The sequence below is a fragment of the Hordeum vulgare genome, chromosome 2H, assembly GCF_904849725.1.
Source record: "Hordeum vulgare subsp. vulgare chromosome 2H, MorexV3_pseudomolecules_assembly, whole genome shotgun sequence".
In the NCBI taxonomy this organism is placed as follows: Eukaryota; Viridiplantae; Streptophyta; class Magnoliopsida; order Poales; family Poaceae; genus Hordeum; species Hordeum vulgare.
In genome coordinates this window covers 124,158,179-124,163,042 of record NC_058519.1, presented here as the reverse complement: position 1 = coordinate 124,163,042, position 4,864 = coordinate 124,158,179, and the positions used below count along the sequence as shown (strand labels likewise).

General features: G+C 52.7%; 1 protein-coding gene across 1 annotated transcript; it reads right to left on the bottom strand.

Annotated features, from left to right (window-relative positions):
* Positions 1-1,848: 1,848 nt before the first annotated feature.
* On the bottom strand, positions 1,849-4,261 carry LOC123425817. Its single transcript, XM_045109552.1, has 4 exons — positions 3,407-4,261; positions 3,053-3,304; positions 2,868-2,959; positions 1,849-2,776 (listed from the first exon to the last, which is right to left on the bottom strand). Exons 1-4 carry the CDS (start codon positions 4,259-4,261, stop codon positions 1,990-1,992), a joined length of 1,986 nt encoding a protein of 661 aa, XP_044965487.1. The 3' UTR covers positions 1,849-1,989.
* Positions 4,262-4,864: the final 603 nt, after the last annotated feature.

The following is a 4,864-nucleotide window of genomic DNA, read 5'->3' as shown; positions in this document are numbered from 1 at the left end:
CCCCACTATATAAAGAGTTCTTCTAGCTGAGGAACCCTATCTCTTACCTCTCTAAGCTCCATTGTTGCTCCACAAGCTCTAAAGTGCCCGATCTCTCTCCCTAGCCAATCAAACTTGTTGATTCTTTAGGGATTGGTTGAGAAGGCCTGGATCCACACTTCCACCAAGAGAAAATTTGATTCCCCCACCAATCCCTTGCGGATCTTGTTACTCTTGGGTGTTTGAGCATCCTAGACGGTTGAGGTCACCTCGAAGCCATATTCTATTGTGGTGAAGCTTCGTGGTTTAGTTGGGAGCCTCCAAGCTTTGTGTGGAGTTGTCCCAACCTTGTTTGTAAAGGTTCGGTCGCCGCCTTCAAGGGCACCTATAGTGGAATCACGGTACCTTGCATCGTGCGAGGGCGTGAGGAGAATACGGTGGCCTTAGTGGCTTTTTGGGGACCATTGTGCCTCCACACCGCTCCAACGGAGACGTACTTCATGTCAAAGGGAAGGAACTTCGGTAACACATCCTCGTCTCCATCGGTTCCACTTGTGGTTATCTCTAACCTTTACTTTGTATTTGCTTATGCTTGTGACTATATCTTACTTGTCTTATTAGCTCTTGGTGTTAGCTTCTATAGGGTTCACCTCATTGTCATATTATTTGTGAACCCGTATAGTGTTTACCTTAACTTGTTAAGATTAATCAAAAAGTGGTCGTTGTCTATTCGCCCCCCCCCCCTCTAGCCAACCATATCGATCCTTTCACCCACGTTGACTTGTACGAAATTCTCCTCCTTCGCCACTGGTTGCACTAGGGCATATGGGTGGATTCTTCGGTCTCTGGAACGACTTAACAGGGATAACCAATGTTGGCTCCTATCTATCGGCATCAACTCACACTTGACATTTTTACAGGATTTGGTCCACAATGCATGATACTGATGGAACAGACTTCAGGATCCATCCCAAAACTAGTAGTCAACTAATGCTTCAACTACCTAATGTCTAGTCTTTTCGGGTGTCAGACATTACCAGCTTGTTATTATTCGCAACGAACTAATTTATACTAAAATAAACCTAAATAAAAAGAACCTACAGTAAAAAAAATTGTATACCTTCGACATGTGTGTCCCCTTCTTCTCCCTCTCCACCTTCTTCTTCCTCTCCACCACACCACCTCCTCACCATCCACACCTCCACCACCCCACCATGGCTCCTCCAAACGAACAAAAAACTACCCCATGGCACAAAATGAGACCATAGGTAGGCCGGTGGAGATGGGTATGACCTATTGTTTCAGCGGATTGAATAAGAAAATGGGTGGAGGGTGGAGGGAGATCGGAGGGGGGGCAAAATGAGGGAAGAAAAACGAGAGAGAGAAGAGGAGCCAACGACTGAGGAGGCAGAAGGGCTCGGTCGACCTTATCCAGGGGCTCTTCGGCCTCCTGGAGGCCGACGGGCCCTGTTCGGCTGCCCACAATCCGACGTGTGGCTATTCGGACACCAGTGGACCGTCGGGCCCCCTTCGGCCGCCCGCAAGCTGACCGGTCACCCTTCGGCCTCCCGACGGCTGACATGCCACTCTTCGGCCCACCAGAGGCCGACGGGATACCATTTGTGAATTTTTCTAATTTGGGCTATCGGTTTTCGAATTTGGTACAAAATCTGGCGTACTTTTGAAGAAGAAAAATTCGGTAATTTACCACCCAAGTATTCAAACAAAATTTGGAAGTCACTCAAACCTGAGTGAAGTTTGTTAAATTTGCACAAACTTCGTTCAAACCGGTATGACTTTCAATGGCCGGTTACCATAAGCCTGAGAACACCTCCTTGAATGCCCATTCTTTGTGTGGCCAGACCTCTCTCAGTCAGACACTTGTTCATGTTACTACTTGATGTGTGACGATGATCCACTTACATCAACTTTATCAGTAGCACACAATACCTTCTGAAAAATGTTCATTCTGCCTCTGTCTAGAGCTTACCTAGTTACTGCCACTAGCAACTAATTCTCCTCTTCAGTTGCTACATTACTCATACTCTCTAGCGCTATAGCGGCATGCTGGACATGCCTGAGGAGCGCCCCATATATCTTCCTCCGAACCCTCTCGCACGCATCGTTCTCCTCCTCCTCTGAGAACACGCAGTCCCTGCTGCTTCTGTCTCCCGGCCCCGGGAGCATCCTCTCGTGCCGCACGACATGGTTGAGCCAGTCGTCCACTCTCTTGAGCTGCTGCAGAAGCCCCGCGACCTGCGAATCACACGTCGTCGTGTATCCGGCCTCGTTCTCGACGTCGTCCAGGAACTTGTCGATGTACTTGAGGAACCACCGGTTGCACTCCGACCGCAGCGCGACGGCCAGGTCCATGGCGGCACTTAGCTTGCTCCCATGGGAAGAAGCGTCGGCGGCTTTCCTCGAGGAGGACTTGCCGTTGCAGTTGCACTTTGTCTTGGAACAGCAGAGACGTGGGGTGACAGGCTTTGATTCGGACAGCGATGGCTTTGCGGATTCAGAGGTGACTCTTGCATGGCTGGAGAGAGGCGAGAGGTCGGCTTCAATGGCTGCTCTGACCCATGAGATGGCGGACTGTTTCCTGTCCAGCGCGGCCTTCATGGCAGCCTTGGCCGAAGCCGAGGAGGTCGAATTGGTACCACCTGACTTCGCCTGACGAAGTCTGGTCTGTGATTGAGCGACGAAGATGGCATGATCCAGCTCTTGGGAGAAGCGCAAGAACCTCTCGATGAGCTCCTTTGGGTCGTCGTCCTTGTCAGATTGCAGTTCAGAGTATGTACTGCGAAAAGAGGGATCAGGCATGAAATGAGTTTGACTGATGTTCTTTCAAGATTCAGATCACGTTTGCATGAGCTTTCGATTTTACTCACCTCAAGCATTTTATCAACTTCTCCGTGGTGGACGCCTCTAGCAATCCATCAAGCACAGCCTGCAGTGCCATGTCTCTCTGCTTCACTGCCTCCTGCCATTGTTGGAACAGAAATTGCGAGCCGTCTTTATCAGCAAATAGAGCTTGCTTTCTTCAGATAACATGAACAGAAGAAACAAGATGTACCTTGCCATGCCTCATTAAGCTCGAGGAGAGCGAGCTCCACAGCACATTGTCCTCGCACCACCGGATTCCGCTTGTCCCACCGGTGCTCCGCGGTGTCCCCGCCGCGCTGGAGCTCTCTCTGGGCGTCTTGCTTGAGGCGTGTGCGCTCCTCTTGGAGAGCACCTTGAATGCCTTCTCGGCTTTCCTCCTCACCGACTCCAGCGGGTCATTCGTCCTGCCGCTCTGGTTTGGGCCTGATTTCCCTGGCGAAATCTACAGCATGCAAAAAACGAAAATTGATTGAATTAGTAGGTTGATGAGTTTTTGGATCTTATTTTTCTTGTTAGCTACACAAAATTCGAGAAATTCCTATACACTGTTGCTGCGTCTCCGGGGGCCGACGGGTCTCATGTATTTTATGCTGCCGCTGAAATCCCAGTTCCTCCTCGCGGTGGACAACGACGACGAGACGTCCGACTCGTCATCGTCATCGTCGACGTCGCTGCTGTTGCCGTCGATGGACGCGACGCTGATCTTTCTGACCTTCTTCAGGAAATCGGCGCCCCTCCGCTCCCCCTCACTCCTCCTCACCGGCTTCGCCGCCGCCGCGCATGCATCCGGCAGATTCGTGACGGACCGCGACCTGTGGCCGTGGCCCAACGGGGCAGGGGAACCGGACTGCCGCGCCTTCCTCTCCGGGAGGGGCGGCGTCTGCGAGGGCCGGCGCGGGCGCGGGCGCTCAGAGACGACCTCCTTGTCCTTGACCTCGGCGCGGGCGGAGCCGGCGGCGGCGTCCACGTCGTCGTCCGTGGAGTCGTGCTGGATGCAGGGGTACCGCCCCGGGAGGACGCGGAAGCTGCGGAGCACGGGAGCTGGGACGGAGGGCATGAGGTGGTCGACCTCGATGACTTGGCCGATGTGGAGGCCGTTGGCGAGGATGAGGTCGTCGTGGTCGGCGTGGAGGGAGACGTAGCAGGAGCGGGCCGAGTCGGAGAGGCGGAGGTAGAAGCCCTGGTGGCCCGAGAATGGGTCGGCGCCGGAGAGCGCCGGCGTGATGTTGGTGACCTGGAGCAGCACGCGGCCGTTGGAGCGGGCACGGGAGCGGGAGCGCGGGGTGGGGGCGTCGTCGGTGTCGGAGGGGTCCGGCGGGCGGAGCAGGCGCTGCAGGCTGCCCGGCCGGAGTGCCGGCCTGTGCGGCGACGAGGGGTACGAGGCCGGCGGTGGCGCCATCGGACGGCCGGGTCGAGATGGGGATGGGGAGCGGAGAGGAGAGAGAGAGAGAGGAAGCCGGCGCGAGATGTCCGGCTGATTGGATGGGACGGGAGGAGCGGAGCAAGGTTTGTGGCGGGCGATGCGGCGGTGAGTTTGAACGACGGTTCGGCCGAGCACGGGGCCTCAACTGCTTGGACTTGGTTATTCGTTAGAGTACTGTTAACGTTGGGCCCTTCTATTCTCACCTTTTCACAAGATGAAGCCTACAAAAACTTCCAAACGGCAGGCCCAGTAGGGATGCAATTGGAGTTTTCTCTATACTTGTAAAAAAAGACCGCTAAAGAAACTTATAAAAAAAATAAAAGCCTCAAAAGAAAACTTATAAAAAACAATGAAAAAAAATAGTGTTCCTTTTCCCCTTCCAAACTTAAATACACTTTTCTTGTCTCTCTTCGTTTTGATTTTTTTCCTCCTATCTGTATGTTTTTTTCACTTGTTTTTTTCTTAAAAATCATTTTAAGTGTTTCCCCTTTGATTAACTTGCGAAAAAAATATGTCTTTTGGTATGTCAATATGTCATTCGATTCGCCGATTTGTCAGCCAACTTATCGCTTATCGGTG